At 37.6% G+C, this 17,763-nt stretch overlaps 2 protein-coding genes across 2 annotated transcripts in view; one reads left to right on the top strand and one right to left on the bottom strand.

Annotated features, from left to right (window-relative positions):
* Positions 1 to 13: 13 nt before the first annotated feature.
* On the top strand, positions 14 to 10,765 carry LOC135469875 (palmitoyl-protein thioesterase 1-like). Its single transcript, XM_064748504.1, has 10 exons — positions 14 to 135; positions 2,081 to 2,190; positions 3,243 to 3,370; positions 3,866 to 3,936; positions 4,541 to 4,628; positions 4,993 to 5,007; positions 6,217 to 6,307; positions 7,643 to 7,741; positions 9,767 to 9,838; positions 10,497 to 10,765. Exons 1-10 carry the CDS (start codon positions 51 to 53, stop codon positions 10,620 to 10,622), a joined length of 885 nt encoding a protein of 294 aa, XP_064604574.1. The 5' UTR covers positions 14 to 50; the 3' UTR covers positions 10,623 to 10,765.
* Positions 10,766 to 14,384: 3,619 nt separating this feature from the next.
* Positions 14,385 to 17,763, bottom strand: part of LOC135471144 (voltage-dependent calcium channel subunit alpha-2/delta-1-like) — a 28,876-nt gene continuing 25,497 nt past the window's right edge. Inside the window, 1 exon segment of the mRNA XM_064750233.1 lies at positions 14,385 to 17,205. Within this exon segment, the coding sequence (XP_064606303.1) occupies positions 17,001 to 17,205 (205 nt within the window). The 3' untranslated portion in view covers positions 14,385 to 17,000.

Below are 17,763 nucleotides of genomic sequence, written 5' to 3'. Positions count from 1 at the left end.
CCACTTAGCAAGTTGCTGTCGACATCTGGAAAAGCGAAGAGCAGACGACGATGTTTGTGAAAATTTTGTGTTTATTTCTCTGTCTGTCCGCTGTGACAGCCGTGACAACACCTGTGGTCATTTGGCATGGAATGGGTAAATGTGCTTGCTTACCATAGCGATGCTTGGTCTTCTTTGTCAGTTTTTTTTTTATGTGTCCCTCTGTTCAGCCGTTGTTATTTTGTAACAGTGATTCATTATCACAAGAGGGAAATGACCCAAATCATTAACTCATGACCCCTGCATTTAGTAACTGTAGCTATGGCATGTAACGTCTACGGTGTTTTGTGACCCTGCACTGTCATTATTTTGAAAACATTTCAGTGGTCGATTAATATTGGATTAGCGAAGTAATAATATTTCATTTGTATTGTAAAGAGCAAAACACTGCCTGAATATTTAGACGATTTCCTGATTAATTCAGTGGTTTTTGGTAAAGTTACACAGGGCTGTGGGCATGTAGGCCTACAATATACACTGACTACTGTCATCGGAGACTTATGGGCTTTTTAAAATGAACGAATGGCTAAGGATTTACGAAACTCTGCTCGTAGTTGTTCATTGTGTCATATTTTGCTTTATTCCAAATATTTTGACTGGCATTTGTGAACTTGTTTAATTCCACTCAAAACTGTGCTCTTTACTATGCCAATTACATTTTGGCGTTGAAATGTTTTGTAGTACCACTGCTTAAAATCGATGTTGAAGGGTGACTATCAGTTAAAACATGTTGCTTTTACCTTCGTCATCAACACTGATGCCATGACCAAACAGGGAGAGGGAGAGCTTAAGCAGAGAGAAGCTGTTCAGTGGTTAGGCCATCATTAAAAATATGTTTGTTGGCTGCAACCCGACTGAGTATATAAAAAGGTGTTATATAAATTTTATGAAATGTTGTTAAGAAGGTTTTTTCTCAAGATGTTAATTTCTTTAAAAATGAAATAAAAAATAAAATTCCTACTGATCGACCCTTCTTTTTCTGATAGTGTTGACTTACAGCCAACAAAGAATTGTGTTAGGTTTCGGCTCTGAAGATGCACGCTAAAAACCCAGTGTGACCCACAGAGTAAAATACTTTATCCATTATATACAAAAAAAGAACAGCCAGTATGCATTGTACAATGAGACCTATATTTTCACAAACTGTAACAGAAGCACAAAATATGATGGACAGTTTATTTATACAGGGTTGCCTCCGTGGCTCAATTGGTTAGCACACTAGTGCAGCGTAATGACCCAGAGCCTCTCACCAATGCAGTCACTATGAGTTCAAGTCCAGCTCATGCTGGCTTCCTGTCCAGATGTATGTGGGAAGGTCTGCCGGCAATCTGTGGATGGTCATGGGTTTCCTCCGGGCTCTGCCCGGTTTCCTCCCACCATATTTGCTGGCCACCTTCGTATAAGTGAAATATTCTTAAGTACAGCATAAAACATCAATCAAATAAATAAATAAATTATTTATACAGTTTTCTTTTTAAAGCTGACAAGGCATGTACATGTATTTGAGTTTCAGGTAGATCGGGATGTACCAAATATATTCTGTTCTTTTTCCAGCCTCTAGCTATTCTAGTTTTTTAGTTCCAGAGACATTTGAAATTTTGTTTAGTTTTCATTGTTTTTTTTTTTATATTTGATTTTATTTTTTTATATGTTATTTAATTGAGGCACCTTAGATGTTTGTAATATTTGAGAGAGTCCTACAGCACAATTTGGTGTCTTGAATCTGATGTAAATTATGTGTTGACCCTCAGCTACTATTAAACCCAAAGCAAAGAACCCAAAATTCTCTCTTGAAAATGACTTGTGATCCATTAGCTAGCTCTTGTGGCATGTTCTTTGTGCACTGAAGATCAGCAGAAGTCTTCTTCTCTTCTACATTATTGGCAAAAAAAAAAGTATTATCTTCTGATGTTCAGCATGGATTTAATAACATTCCATTTATAGTTAGTATTTTGTAGTAAGGTCACTATTGAGATTTTTCATGAATAACTGAATGTGTACGGCAAAAATACGATAATCATGTTAGATTTGTTATTTCCAGGGGACAGTTGTTGTAACCCACTGAGTATGGGCAGCATAAAGAAGCTGATAGAACAGCATGTGTCCGGTGTTTATGTGAAGTCCCTGGAGATTGGGAACAACATTGAAGAGGTGAATATTTGTGCCTGTTTGTCAATACTGATTATCTGCCTGGAATAAAACCCATCACTTTCTTCACTTGCTGTAGCAGCCGTGATGTAACCTGCAGATGACATTAGTGTAACCATAGAGAGATATGCCATAGAGAGATATTCACATGATAATTTGTAACAGAGATGTAATATTTTAAACTGCCTGTCATTACTGTACTTGATGCAAATGTATTGAATTCTAATTCCATATTAGTTAGGTTTCCATGCCAACAAAACGAAAAAGGAACTGAAAAACAAATGCCTGTATACAGCTTCCTCTACATATACATTTAATATTTCCCTTGGTACTGATGGAGACTCGCTGATAAGAGGTGACCAAATAGCATGTGTTGTATCTCGATGCAGCATCTCTCAACAGTAGTGGGTGGACTAAAGGGAGACAACTGTGAACTGCAGTATTTCTGAACACTGCCTGAGTACTTTTGATTTGCTGTTTTGAAGGCACTGTACTAGTACTTGTACCTGTTTGAGGAGCTGCAGCTAGTGCTACGGCCATGTTTCTTGTTTAGTGTTTAGTGGAATGTTCAATAATAAATATTGTCCATTTTTGTGCATATCTACTCTGTTACAGCTGGGACTAATGTATCTGTTATATTAGTCCCAGGTTACAGACACTTTTTCATGTACATCAGCTTTCTGACAGACATACACAGACTTATTGGCGGACCATTATTCTTCAAGTTTATGTCATCTCCTTTTTGCGAGTGACATGATGGCAAGCAAATCAAGTGCATCCCTTTCATTGTAAAGACAATTAGGTGGACTAAGGGTAGATAATCCAGAGAAGTTACAGGAAGCATACCAACCAAAATGATGCCTTCCCAGTTTAAGTAGTTGGTATGTCTCGCCAGCTCTCTCTGAGGAAAAGGTTGAATTTTTTAATTAAGATAAACTGAATGGAAAAACAGAGAATTTGAAAATATTTATTAACAGGCAGAATTACAGAACAATTATTGCAGCTTCACACATTTGAGATTGTGTTTGATTGTTGTCTGATTTTTGATTTAACAGGACACTTGGAATGGATTCTTTATGAACGTTAACAAACAGATTGCCAATGTTTGTCAGCAACTTGCAAAGGACGACAAGCTGAAAGGGGGCTACAATGCCATTGGATTTTCACAAGGAGGCCAGTTTCTGTGAGTATCAAAAATAGTGACGAGTTTGACCAACTGTCATCAATACATGAAAAGTGGCCATTTCTGTCTATGAGTTCTGCATAGATTTGTTTCACAGTCATTATATTGGTGAAGCAAACAGTTGTAAGAGTTTTGTGTAGCCAATGTGTTAATGGTAAATCTTTAACTTTTTCAACCACTAATGCATTTTTTTCAGTGAAATTTTGAAAAGGATGCAAGCTTCTTTAAACTGCAAGTTATTTCTCTATAGCCCATAGTACTCTCGGAATATTTCAAAATGTTGATTACAGAGGTGGTTGAAATGGTTGAAGAATGAGGGTAGATGGAGTTGTAAACAGATGCCTCAAAATTCAACTCGCATTGTTCTGATATTTGCTAATATAAAAACAAATAAACAATAAAGGTTTTCCTGATTGAGTCTTCAAGCTACTTTTATATGGGCAACGTAAAAATGCTTTACAGTGAGTAATATACACCTTATGTTGTCACCTTCAGTCGAGCGATAGCCCAGGTGTGCCCCAACCCCCCGATGAAGAACCTGATATCAGTTGGTGGTCAGCATCAAGGTGTGTATGAGTCAGACAGGTACTACTGGACTAGTTTTTGTGAGGGTTAAAAATGTGATTTTTCACTCTTTGTTATATTACAGGTTGTTTATGACTATCTTGTTCATTGTGCGCTTGATCATAATTTGTCTTTTCTTTACACATTTGTGTGTCTTTTGACTTCCTATCACTTAAATCACGTGACTAGATTGACAGAGATCTCTGATCAGTGAAGGTAGATTTAGAAGATTGGATTGTGTCAGGTTTGTCATTGTGGTTGGTATGCTTCCCGTAACTTCTCTGGATTATCTACCCTTAGTCCACCTAATTGTCTTTACAATGAAAGGGATGCTCTTGATTTGCTTGCCATCATGTCACTTGCAAAAAGGAGATGACATAAACTTGAAGAATAATGGTCCGCCAATAAGTCTGTGTATGTCTGTCAGAAAGCTGATGTACATGACAAAGTGTCTGTAATGGTAATGCTTTGTGACTCTGTGGGGAAAAAAAAGTTTAAAACTGTACATGCGTCTTTGTTTGTGTACGCAAGTATGCAATATATTGCTCCACTGCTACATGTTGATTGTCTTGCTGCCCATCTCAGACACTTTGCTTCTATTCTCAGGAGTGTATGGCTTCCCCAGGTGCCCAGGAGACAATAGTACCTTATGTAACTGGGTGAGAAAACTTCTCAATCTAGGTGCATACAACAGGTGAGTAGGAAGAGCATTGGTGGCCTGTCAGATCAATTTCTCTAGGATGAGCTGAGAGGTAATTACAGTGAATGCCCTAAAATTTTGTTTCACATTTTGCCTGATCTGAGAGTTGGTCCACCAGAGGTGATTGATGGTTTGTTTGGAAGAAAGGATGATATCCTAATGCAAAATTGCAAGTTTCAGTACCAAACGTTTATTTTATGACATTTATTTGCCTCTAAAATTACACTTTTTTTAGGTTTTTAAATTTAAAACAGCAGATTGGTAATACTACAGTTGATACACTTCAGCTGAACTAAACTAAATGGCTTAGTGTTGTGGGAGCAAGTAATATCGTATGTGTTGTTTTCCTCTTTTTCAGTTATGTGCAGGAAAAGTGAGTATTTTATTTAAGACTAGATATTGTCTTGCATATTAGGATGAACTATATTTCAGGCACAGATCAGGAGCGAATTTTCAAACAGTTCTCAGACATGCGCATACATGCCCTATCAAATAATACTAGATGCACAGTCCACAGTATGGGCTTTATTACCTGCACATGACACTGAGTACTTTTTGATATTATCCCCTCAGATTCTAAATTCTCTTTTTCATCCGTAAGTGGGAAGGACTGTCGGCAACCTGCTGATGGTTGTGGGTTTCCCCCGGCCTCTGCCCGGTTTCCTCCTACCATAATGCCAGCCGCTGTCGTACAAGTGAAATATTCTTGAGTACAGCATAAAAGACCAGTCAAATAAATAAAATAAATAAGTAAATTTTCTTTCTAGTTAAATCCACAGTTAAATGATGCAGTTGATTTTGTTGAAGGGACTTAAAAAACAAACAAAACATATACATGTATATTAATTTTGTGCTATTTAATAAAAAATTAGAGCTACAGTAAACATCTCAAAGCATGTCAGACAAGTGACACTGAAATCATCGTTTGAATCTGTACATGTTTCTTTGAAACTCTACTTCACCAAAATAGTCAGAAGATAATGGGGAACTCATAAAACTCCTTCTCGTCTGTATCAAGACGGCCCAAAGCTGTGAACGGATTTGTTCTTTCCTTTATTATGTCACAGTTAGCGGTGTATGTATGCTCATCAAACATACATGTACATGAAAAACACATGCACTGCAACGTCACTGGGTAAAACGTGGCCTTCTACTGACCTTTGGATGGTCTATGTAGCTCATGTTCGAGTCTCCCGTTCATTATTCCTTCAAAATTTTCTGTTATCTCTAACGTAAATACTTCGCAAAGCACTTGTGACATGTTTTTGTTCATTCTGTTGTAGAGAAGCACTTAGTAGTTGACAAACCGTGCATAAAATTACATGTGCCTAGCTACCATGGAAACCAGTGGTAAATAAATGATTATGGTTTAATACCATTTAACCAATAATTTAGCCATATGGCGGTGATACATGGTGGCAGTTAAATGTATCTAACCTTACATAACATTGTGCCCATGTACATGTTTGCCCATAACCGGCTGAGTAAGGCCAATTTTAATTATCGTTAGGATTTATGGGATTGTTAATACCAGTGGGTGTACATGTGTTGGTATTATAGAACAATTGTCCGTTTATTTCAGCCTGGTGCAAGCCGAATACTGGCATGACCCACTCAATGAGGCAGAATACAAGGCCAAGAGTGTCTTCCTGGCTGACCTCAATCAGGAGAATGTGAGAATCATGACACCAATATAGCTTACCTTACTTTGGTTTTGACCTTTCCAGATGTTGATAAAATCTTGCAAATTTTGACCTTCTCTGGGGAAATTCTGCTATGCACATACGTATATTCTCTAGTTCTGTGGCATACTTAAGACAGGTAACACAGAAAATGCATGTTTATTTTCATACAAAAATGGGGTTTCATCAACAGAAAATCTGATTTCAAAAACTCCTTTTGAACACAGGGCCAGTGATCATGCAGTATTGTGCAGTATATCATTTCTGATCATATAAATAGGAAATAGTTTTATGCAATGGACTAGTTTTTTTATGATAATGCTTAAAATTATGTATGATAGGTAATATCTTTTTTGCATCATGCCAACGGGAAGAATAATTAAGATTTTTGATATTAAGTCCAAATAGACGAGATTTAAATTTCTTTCAGGTTAAGGCCACCAGTTGAAATTTTACTGTTAAAGACATATTTAAGCAGTTTGAAAGCCTTTCGTAACAGGAAATCCTCAAGAATAGTAGTCAGATAAAATAAGAAGGTGGATTTTCAGTTTTATATTTATTCCATTTTCAATTTTTTTATATATTGTCGGCTTGCCAGTAAAACACAAAATACAATTGTTTTCTCCTAATGATTTTGTGATAATGGTTGGTACTACCGTAGTTGGCTGACCTTTTCAACCAGCAGGCATCAAACCACCCCTGTGTGACAGACCATAAAATTTGCCACTTTTACTTTGACTAATCGAAACTTAAGTGGTGCTGCAATGGTGGAGTGGGAGATTGTTTTCTTGCCTCGTCCGATGGCTAGACAAACATTGCTGTGGGAGCGCGGTGGACTTGCTTGGCAAGATGAAAGTAGCCCAGTGGGTACAGACTTGACAACACCTTTATTTTTATCCATGAATTAAAATGAAGAAAATATCAAAGTCACAGTTGTTTACACAATAGACAATGTGGCTTGGGAAATCACCAGAGCGAAGGGCCTACATTTTTACCTTGTTTTTTTACTCACACTGACCACTCAAAGCCTACGCCGCCCTTTTACTGGCGAGAGTGTATCAATGTATCCAGGCCAGCCAGTTGACATGTGCCGACTTTCTATATTGTCTACAGCTATATAGGAGAGAACCATCAACCACCAGCGGTGCACTGTTCAACTTCTCTGATTAGATTCCCCTACAGCTCCTGACCCCATTTTGTTAACTTTCCCTCAAGCATTCTGATCATGAGTGCTGCTCAGCTGGTGGAAAGGTCATCGAATTACGGTAGTCAAATTCCAGCTCCCCGAGTGGGGTAATCTTCTTGTATTATGTTGGTATTCACCAGGTAAGGAATGCCACACAGAGGGCTAACCTGCTGAAGCTTACAAACCTTGTTCTGGTGAAATTCCTCAAGGACACCATGGTGGACCCTAAAGAGAGTGAGGTCAGTATGAAGGAAAATCACACCCAGGGGGCAAGGTGGTTCACAACCATGGAAGGAGCTGTTTGTAATGGTATCTCAACCTGACACCATTCTCCCCTCATATGTATACTCTGTTTCAGGATTTGTACAAACCAGTTTTGTAATACACAGGGCCATATCTAGAAAAGCATCAACGGTTCTGATACCAAACTTTAATGGTGACTATGCTTGAAGAAATTTCAAAAATGCAACTCAAAATTATGATAAGAGCTTTTGAAATTGGTATGAAAACTTAACGTTTTATTGGTTAACCATCATATGATTGTTTAACTTACTTTTTAGTTTTAATACAGCTTGTTTAGTTTGGACCACCAACAGTTTGGCAGCCTAAATGTTTTCCAGAACTGTAATGGCTCTTAGATATGGCCCTGATTTATTAGATTAATGCTTCAATAACATAGAATATTAATGTCCCTCTTATTTTTTCCCCCAAACCTTTGTTTCGTGGAGACTGTGCAGTATGCTTTGTCTGTCATCTCAGCTTGTACGCAAGAAATCTCCCAAATTACGGGTTGAATTTAATCAAATTTATGAGGACCTTAAGTGATTAGATTTGGTGCCCATCTGATTCGTTGGCTACTGCGTCTCTGCGTGGTATCTCCAGAGTTGCGAAGTTTTCTTATGAGGAGCATCATAACTGGTTAGATGTGGAACCTATTCCTCAAATTGTTGTTTGCCCATTTGATTCTGTGTTAGCCAACTACCTTGGCTACTGTGTCTCTGCGTGGTATCTCCAGAGTTGCCGAGTTTTCTCATGAGAGCCATCATAACTGGTTAGATGTGGAACCTGTTCCTCAAGCTGTCCATTCAACCACATTTTAGCGATTTGGATTGTCTGCTGCTTAGAGAGACCTTTATTTGGTTACATAACCTTGGAGTGTAGCTGACAAGTTATTGATGTTTCTAATGACTGGTGTAATTTTACATCCAAACCCTCTGTTATGCTTGATAATGATTATTTATTTATTTTATTAGTTTTTTATGCCATACTCAAGAATATTTTGCTTATACAGCGGCAGCCAGCATAATGATGAGAGAAAGCTGGGCACAGCCCAGGGGAAACTCACAACCATCCGCAGGTTGATGGCACACCTTCCTGTGCACGTCGGGAGATGAAGCTAACCTGAGCTGGACTTGAATTTGCAGTGACTGCATTGCTGAAAGGCTCCTAGGTCATTGCACCATGCTGACGCACTAACCCTCTCTGCCAGGGAGGCCCCATGATTATGATTAATTTCTGAAAATGTTTATCTTGTTATGTGTGGCCTTAATGGCAAGTAAACATTGATTTATTTATTTATTATGTAGTATTCAAGTAGTAGTACTGTAGTAGCATTACAAGCACATAAATTGTGTACAGTGCTAGTTGACATGGCAGTAGGGAAACATCAAAGGCCTGGCAGCAGGAATAGACACCATTTTATTGATGTCAAACATTCTTTTCCCAACTCACAGTAATGATGTCACATTAAACCACGTCTCAGGAGAAATTGATACCTTGTAACATTGTAGACATTGCATGTCAATAAATCTTAGATGTAACAATGACTCGAGGTTCTGGTTAACATGTGTACCACCTCACTGGATTAAAAAATATATGTATGTCCCCCCCACCCTGCTATGTGCCCATTGTGCTATTCAACCTTTGTGTAAGCAGGCACAGATTCTTATTGATTCATCTCAGAAATGTAAAAGACTTAAGTGTGCAGTGAAGGAAAACCCTAAATGACCTAAAATTTCGCCCACAAAAGTGCATTTTTAGAGGCAAATAAATGTTCCAAAATATCATTATTTTCCAGTAGAATATCCTCCCATGTTCCAAGCAAGCCTCAAAATCAAACCTTTCTAAAATCAGTAGAACTCTCAGAATCAGGAAAAATAGTTAGTCACTGACAAAATTTATGGTCATTTAGGGTAGTTCAACTTGGAGATCAACTTGAATTTGACCAAACCAAACAAGTGAGATTATTTGAATGTCTGTTTCAGTGGTTTGGATTTTACAAGCCAGGTCAAGCTAAGGAATTGTACACTCTGTGGGAGACTCCACTGTATCAACAGGTGAGTCGGGTGTAATCAGGGTTCAGTTCCTCATCACCTTACACTTTGTTTATTTGTTGGATCTCTGGTAATCTTACCACACTATGATGGCCTACCACTTGGAGCATTTGCCTGGTACAGAGAACAAGAGAGGAATTTAGTACCTTACTCGGACATATAAAGATATTGGTGGAGGTCATTTGTTCATGTTCTACAAACCAAGTTGCTGTAAATCTGATAAAAGCAATAAAAGCCTCATTGGATCCTTTTGAAACAGGTGATACCACTCAGAAAATGCAGAACAGTGCAGAACAAATTTTGCTTAAATACACTATGGCAGTATAAAGGATGAACTTTTAACCCTATGGAATATTTTTGAGAATGGCATGAAACACCAGTCAAATAGAATAAATACATATTACCTTACGGACAAAGACTGTGTGTTATATACTAGAAATACTAGTGGGCCAAATATTGATTCCACAAAGGCACTTACGACTAAAGTTATGTTGGTTGCTATTGAATGAATAATATACAAAGTAGAGGCACCTTTTAAACAGTGGTGCAAAGAGAAATTCTTTTCAATAAGCACTGCATCGGTTTTTGAGAAATGTTCAAAGCGACGTGTGTAAGCGAGCATAATGGTGATGGCTGTGAGAGATACAATTGTTTATTGCAGGACTGGCTTGGTCTGAAGGAATTGAACAACACTGACCGTCTTCACTTCCTCGGCTCAGACTCAGATCATCTGCGGTTTGAGGAGACCTGGTTTATACAGAACATTATCCAGAAATTTCTCATGTGATGGCTACAAGGTGATGCGCTTTCCAGGTTCCCCCACATTATTCCTTTTTTTGGCACTACACGTGTAACTGCATTATGGGTGGGTTGTTGGTCTCCGGTGCCTTGTATGTGAGGTTATCAGCAGCTGTTGGTCCCCAAGAAAATGGAATTGACCATAAACACAAATTACTAAAAGGACAAGAAGGGATGTCAAACACTAGTACCAGCCATTTTTATTCCCCAAATACTCATGTCCTAGTTGTACAAGTTTAAATTTCATTTTGCTTCAGTTTGTGTTTTGAGATGTCTTAAGTGTCTGTTTGTTATCATTTGTACATGTAGGTTGAAGTGCATTATGTATATTTTGTGAACATGAATATAATAGTATATTGTTATTTTTCTTCGTTATTTTCTTTTTCAGATCTTTCAGTCACAAAAAAAAGTTGATTATTAACATGAAATGTGAAGTATTTTAATCATGAAATAAAATGATGCAAATTGAATTCTTCAAAGGATTATTATTGAAAAACTTAAATGCGACTTCATTTGCCCAGGAGTTATTACAATAATAGTGTTTATCTTAACTGTGGAAGTAAGGTGCCCTGTATGCCTATGGTACAAGTAGGTTTCAGAAAGAAAATAATGCCTGCCACATGTAAATAATGGTATGTAGTACCGTGAATTGTTTTGACCTTGATATTGTCCTGACCACCTGGATACTAAGTGTCCTATAGCTAACACTGTGTGTGTATATATATATATATATATATATATGACATTCCTGTTTTTGTACCGATGCTCTACTTTTGTTTTATGTAATAGAGGGTAATATGTTGTCATAAATCAAACTGTTCCTGGAATGGAATTATTTTTGTGTAGGTTTACAAGTTATGAAGGAGTGGATGATGTACTAGCATATGAAAATGGATTTTGTGATATTTATACATGCACTAACAGAAAGGGCCTACTTACCACTTTTGTCATCCAAGCAGAACGCCAGTGCAGATATGCAGGCCGTGATACATGTACAGCAGATACCAAGTTAGGCTTTTTTAGAAGCTTGTTGCACCCTGCCCCTTTCTGTCAGACACGTTATTGACAGATAGACAGTGGACATTACCACCCTGCACCTTTTTTTTGAGATGTTGACATGCGCCCTGCCCCTTCTGATTTCTGTCCAGGGTCAGTCTAAGCATTCTTTTGCTTTTTGTGACTTGGGACTAGAAGCTTGTGCTAATTTATTGGTTTGCAGAATCAAAGATGCTAGACTACGATTTAGCAGAATTCCTTAAAATTTTGTATAAAATGTTGGTATAAAATGTGCCATTCTATCCAGTAAGAACAGTACTACCACAGTATTTGCATGATCGTGTTTAGAACATCATTGTTTGGTCATTTAATGTACTGTGATTCTTCAACTTTTTCATATTTTCAAGACAATACTCTGTGTTGACTAACAAAGTTATACTTTTTGTGAAGCCCTGAAACTGGCCAATCCCACCAATTAGACTACAATGTGAAAAAATAATTGCCTTTTTAAATTCTTTCATGTGGAATGGATTGACTTTCAGCTATAATAAACAAATGTTTAATCATGTTTTTATCATTTGCTGCAAACTTTTGACAAAATAAATGAAATATTTTGTATCCAATGTTTGGTTGTTAATCCATGGCAGCTAGGATTCCGTTCTCTACTCACACTTTATCAAATGCTACTGTAACACCCTCTTTTTGTAACTTGGAGATGTGTGTGCTGGATATTTTCCACCTCATAGTGAAAAAAAAAATACTTTTGTTGGTGTTTTAAGCTTCACTTGTATGATGGCAGCCTGCATTATGGTGGGAGGAATCTGGGCTCATGACCATCCCCAGGTTGCTGGCAGACCTTCCCACAAAAGACTGTAGAGGAAGCCAGCATGAGCTGGACGAACTCACAGCGACCACATCGGTGAGAGGCTCCTGGTTTATTGCACTGCGCTGGCATGCTAACCACCATGGTCACGTAGGCCCCTATTTTACTTGAACAAAGGCAGTTTATAATCTCATGGATGAAGGAAACTGGACTGGGAGGTAACTGACCTCGCTGAAGTTAACAGAGTATTGTATTTCACCTCCAGTTTAGCTTTTAACAGGACACATTTTGCCTGATTCTGATTTAATTATTTATTTATTTGATTGGTGTTTTATGCTGTACTCCATAATATTTCACTGACACCATGGCAGCAGCATTGTGGTGGAAGCAAACTGGACATATCCCGGGAGAGACCCATGACCATTGGCAGGTTCCTGATTCTGATTGATTCACTTACCTTTAAGGGCCACTCTTTTGTGAAGTTCTTATTTGTTATCAGAAAAACAAGCATGTAAAGGACACGTGTCATTTTAAGACTTTTATGTGTTTCAGAAAGTGCATTTTTAAAGCCCAAGCTTTAAGTGAAATACACTAACTTCCCTACATGTGCCACGTCTGCAAAGTTACCTTAATATGTGTGCCACATTGGTGGCACTTCATTTAAGACAAAATTAACTTAATTTTGAGAGCTGTCAACTGCTTATTCCCGCCAGGAAAATTTTGATTGTCTGAGTTTGGGATTGAACCCACACTTTGAGTGTCTTTCTTCAGGATTAAAAGATATGCCACTTTAACAGGAGGAGGCACCATTGCTGAGTCACAGTGTCATTGTTGGTCTGGAAAAACACAAACTCTAATCAATCACTGGACCTGTACCAAACGGAATTCAGTCCCTAGAGTTTTAAAGCGCTCCCATTTTCTCTTTACTTGCCAGGACTAAAGAATAATAATAAATATTCAAAACACTGTGGTGGCACATAAAGTAAACGTAGATGGGTGATCCAAAAAAAAGGTACATGTAATTATAAAACTATTTTGAAGAGCAGTTTTTTCATGTGAAATGATGCAGCAATTAGACTGTTAACATTGTATATATGAAGTAATTAAACCGTTCAACATCAAAAAGATCTTTTTCATGCACAATGCAGAATATGCAGATCTCTTCTGTCTTGTCCATAACAATGCGAGTGGCTATGGTGGAATAGTTAGATAAAGCATCTGCCTTGTTTAATGCCATGCTCAACAATTGTTTACAACACAATGGCGGTCAGTTGTTTGGATGGGACATCCAGACTGCTCGGAGTAAAAGCTGACCTTTGGCAAATTAATGATGAACTTTCAAATTTTTGATGTCCAGATATAAGTCAAGTCATATGTGAGACATTAAAATCTGCAATCTGTTTCTATATTGCTTGGTGCTCATTGTAAGAAGGGTAGGCCAAAGATTCATTTATTTATTTAATTACATGGTGTTTTACGCTGTACTCAAGAATATTTCACTTATACAACAGCAGCCAGCATTACGGTGGGAGGAAACCGGGCAGAAACTCACGACCATCCCCTGGTTGCTGGCAGACCGTCCCACATACAGCCTGGGAGGAAGGGAGCATGATCTGGACATAAGCTCATGACGACCACATTAGTTAGAGGCTCTTGGGTCACTGCACTGCACTAGCGTTCTAACCACCTTGGCCACATAGGCCTCCAGCCAAGGATCGGTCAACTGGTGCAAGTATCATATGACTAGGTGCATGGTCGTGTCTTGTGTGTTTAGCATCATATTTCAAAAGCAGACAGCATTATAAATATGTAGGATCTGTTGTGATATAACTGAACAAATCAACAAAAGTGATGTTACACTGTCAAGGGAGCAAGCAAATATATTATATAACTGTTTATCACTGTGGACAACTTTTCAAAACAACGCACATGTGCTAGAAAGTAATATTGCTTTTATATCAAAACAAATCCAGAACTGGAATGATCTAAAAACAGTTTTCGTTGTAGTGATGACACACTCTGACAAGACTTAATAAATCGTTAAAGCTTCAATACAGCCATTAAGCTACCACGTTTTAACACCAAGATGAAAGGCATGTGGTACGAAATCACTTATAGCTGAAAACTTAAACCCTGACTCGTGTACCAATCTGTACAAACTAATACTACATTTGTTTTATTTCTTTATCTTAATTAAATATATTAATAAAGGTATTAGCTAGTATAATACACATTATAAATCAAGCCAAGATTCTTTGTGCTAATTTTATGTCAAAAACATGTGCTCCAACGTATTAAAGAATGTTACAAACAACAATCATCTACCTGACACAGCCTTGTTCAACTGACCATCCAGGTAACCAAACAACTGTACACATACCTGACTGGTCATTCTGAACAAGGTCACATCACTTCATCCTCTATAAAACAGTACATATACGCTACATAGTACAAGTTTGGCTAAAAAACTATCATTTCCACAAAACATGTTCTTTTTTTACAACACCATCTTGTTCCTGTATATGTTTTATAAACTGAGTATTACTCACTATTTCAAGCCAGAATGGCGACAGGTTTAATAAGCTGCAGTGAAATTGTATTAATGTGAATAAAACTTCAGTATTTACATGTACATGACATTCCTACTATGAAATCATGATTGTGCAAAATATTTGTGGCAATAGCTGTATGTGCCCACTCTGAGTATTGACAGTGATCCTACGTATCTCCTGATTGGTCAGATTGTCAGGTGAAACAGATGTCTATACAACATGCCAAAGATGTCCTATGATGTAATTACCAGTTAATATCTCACTTTACATGGTATAACATACACGTCTATACATGTTTTCACAGAATAAACCCTGACTACATCGATGCCACACCTCTCCCTCATAACACGGTTCAATACCACATATTCACAAGCATGTAGCCCAAATTTTTCATCATGTTGTTGCGACTCAATGTATACATTATTTTCAGAAGGAAATTCTTCATCTTCTTTGCAGTCACAAGTTTTATCATCTTGTACTTACTCAATGAAAGCCATGAGATCACACTTGGGTTACAATGAGCATCCAGTATCAAGAGTCCATTCACTATATTGTACATGTCATCAGCTGTTCGTGTACACAAAACTTTATACACCACAAACAAAGCACTCCACCCACATAGGACACACGTTTGTACCCGATCACCACAGCAGTGTAATGAGGGAGAAGTGTAAACATTTGTATTTTGTATTTAATATATGTACATTTAACTCAACTATGACATGCTCAAGGCGAGCATTGGTTCTCTTCAAACACGAAAAAGAAATTATCCCATGTTAAGATGTAACTATTTATGATTTTCTTGGTCAAAACCTTTATTTGGATCTTTCAGTCTCAAGGCCATCCTATTTAGCATTTAGTCCAGAGTATTAGTGTATGAACACAGAAACATGTGCATGTAGAAACCAAATACAATTACACAGTTCATAATTTGGCCTCATGCGGAAAGAGATTGTACTGTCGCTAGAATTAAGTACTTCATGACTGATGTACATATACAAGCAACAATTAATACAATGAAACATGAAATTATTGAAAAACACTAAATAAACTGTGGTGCGTATAGAATCAAATATTCAGAAAAATACTGTCTATTGATTATTACTCTATTAAACTCAATGATTATACTCCTTTACAACACTCCCAAACATTCTGTCATTTTTTCACATTTAACATACAATTATACAGTGAACAATAACACTGAAAACAAATAAATCACATATCACTTATATATGACATACGGAATTGCACCTTGCCAATTAAAACCTTCCAGGCAATCCAGTGCTCACCTTACGAGACCCTTAGATATTAGACTTCAGCTTGCCTTCAGACTGGTGGATGTAATTTAGAAAGTGGTGTACTTAATAGTATTATCATTAATACTAGTCAAAGTCAAAGCATGACCACGTCAATTCGAAAGTGTAAAAAATGTGATTTTTACCAAGTGACTTCCTTCATCACTTGATAAAGATTCCAGCATGTGGGTCAAAAGCTTGTGAAGCCTTTTACATTTATGTAGTGAGACCTCGGCTTCATTATTATTATGGAATCCATGTATGGCTATAAGTATTATTGTCATTATTTGGGACTTTCTGGGAGCATCACAAATCCTAATGTTGAAATAGGCCAAGCAATTTTACTAATCCTCCCATGAAATACTGGCCTTCCTAACCACATTCTACTACCAGTAGTCCGTTTTGTAATACAGCCGAGTAGCTGCACACCTACACCACCTCTTAGAGAGTTATGAATTTTAACATTTGAAAATAACCTATTCAATTACAAAGAAAGCTGTGAAATGGTATTTTGGAGACAAGATCATACAGCCAAACAAGAACATGTTAAAATACAAGTGAAAATAAGAGTAGGGGTAATCGTGTGACTAATACATGTAAATTATGTGCCCCCTGATGCAATCATCACATACTGTGCTCTATAAATAAGTATTCCAGGAAGACAGCATCTTAACAAACCCCAAGTTGTCTCCCATGTCCATTCATCTAAAGATCCATGCCGGTATGATGAGAGAGGCCAGTATCAGCCAGATGGGTGGGATCGACATGTGACCCGTCTGGTACTTACACTGAAGGTCAAGGTCACGCAGAGCTGGACAGCGACCCTGTTCTGCAAGTGTGCTCAATGATGTATCCTCATGGGCACATGTCCCATTGATAATACGATATGCCCCAGAATTGACGATACTACAACAAACACAAACAGTTTGACATGGGTACAACCTGAAATAACATATTCCAATACAGTCTACGGTTCAGGACATTGCAACAGAAGCTGCACAGATATGGAAATAAACTTGATCTTATACAGTGTGTTCATTTAAAAGCTTTCCTCATTAAATCATTGGCACTGGAATAATTTGTAAAGCATTCTTAAGCCTGTCTTTAAAACAAGCTCAAATTCGTAATAGATGCAACATCATACAATCTTACCAGATCTTACCATCCACATGAAGAGAACGGCCCATATAAAAAAATAGGGTTTCAAAATTTAACTCTGTCCAACAGACAAGCAGATAGACACAGCCAAACTAAGAGCTGCTTGTTGTAGCTAAATACCTTGAAAATTTGAGTCAAGCATCTTTGATTTATTTATTCATTTGATTGAGATTTTACAGCATACTCAAGAATATTTTACTTATACGACGGTGGTAAGCATTATGGTGGGAGGAAACTGGGCAGAGCCCAGAAAAACCCAAGGCTATCTGCAGGTAGCAGGCGGATCTTCTCACATATGGCAGGAGA

Source organism: Liolophura sinensis, chromosome 7 (genome assembly GCF_032854445.1).
Source record: "Liolophura sinensis isolate JHLJ2023 chromosome 7, CUHK_Ljap_v2, whole genome shotgun sequence".
Lineage (NCBI taxonomy): Eukaryota > Metazoa > Mollusca > Polyplacophora > Chitonida > Chitonidae > Liolophura > Liolophura sinensis.
This window is presented reverse-complemented; position numbering and strand designations above follow the sequence as displayed.

Excerpts from the sequence above, each read along its gene's own strand:
- LOC135469875 (XM_064748504.1), top strand. The coding sequence starts at position 51 with ATGTTTGTGAAAATTTTGTGTTTATTTCTCTGTCTGTCCGCTGTGACA. Across the intron at positions 3,937-4,540 it reads AGTTGGTGGTCAGCATCAAG|GAGTGTATGGCTTCCCCAGG; the intron begins GTGTGTATGAGT and ends TTCTATTCTCAG. Across the intron at positions 7,742-9,766 it reads TGGACCCTAAAGAGAGTGAG|TGGTTTGGATTTTACAAGCC; the intron begins GTCAGTATGAAG and ends TGTCTGTTTCAG.